The sequence below is a fragment of the Cygnus atratus genome, unplaced genomic scaffold, assembly GCF_013377495.2.
Source record: "Cygnus atratus isolate AKBS03 ecotype Queensland, Australia unplaced genomic scaffold, CAtr_DNAZoo_HiC_assembly HiC_scaffold_292, whole genome shotgun sequence".
Taxonomy (NCBI): domain Eukaryota; kingdom Metazoa; phylum Chordata; class Aves; order Anseriformes; family Anatidae; genus Cygnus; species Cygnus atratus.
The window spans coordinates 4,403-5,000 of NW_026109884.1; the positions used below are offsets into that span (position 1 = coordinate 4,403).

Below are 598 nucleotides of genomic sequence, written 5' to 3' on the forward strand. Positions count from 1 at the left end.
GCTCCCACTGCAAACCCTGGGGACCCCAGTACTGGTGTCCCCGCTCCGTCCTGGCACTGCCGTGTCCCCGCAGGGCAGGCCGGTGTCCCCAGGGCAGCACAGCTGGGGGAAGGTGTGGAGGGGCTGGGACGGAGCCACGTGATGAGCTGGGGTTTTTAGGGGAGGCTGCGTGACCCCGGAGGAGTGTCTGCCAGCCTCGCGGGAGGCAGGACCGCAGCAGCACCTCGCCCCGTCCCTGCAAGCCGCAGCCATGTCCCGAGCAGCTGTGGGAAGCGGTGCGGCACGATGGGGATCCCCCGATGGCTTGGAAGGGGAGCTGGAAAGGGGGGCTGCACCCCAGGTGTGCCACGGGCAGGACCTGTGGGACCCCAAGGGGAGGGAAGCAGCCGCCCACCTGGGGGAGGCTGAAGAGATGAAGGTGAGGAAGAGGAGCAGGCCGGCGCGCTCCAAGGCCAGGAGGATGGCTGCCAACGTCCGAGAGCGCAAGAGGATCCTGGACTACAACCAAGCCTTCAACGCCCTGCGGCTGGCCCTCAAGCATGACCTCAGTGGCAAGAGGCTCTCCAAAATCGCCACCCTCCGGCGAGCCATCAGCCGG

General features: G+C 68.1%; 1 protein-coding gene across 1 annotated transcript; it reads left to right on the forward strand.

Moving 5' to 3' along the window:
- Positions 1 to 250: 250 nt before the first annotated feature.
- On the forward strand, positions 251 to 586 carry LOC126913693 (class A basic helix-loop-helix protein 9-like; the record flags this gene model as incomplete). Its single annotated transcript, XM_050716738.1, has 1 exon — positions 251 to 586. A coding segment is annotated over exon 1 (336 nt), but the record flags the coding sequence as incomplete, so codon positions are not given.
- Positions 587 to 598: the final 12 nt, after the last annotated feature.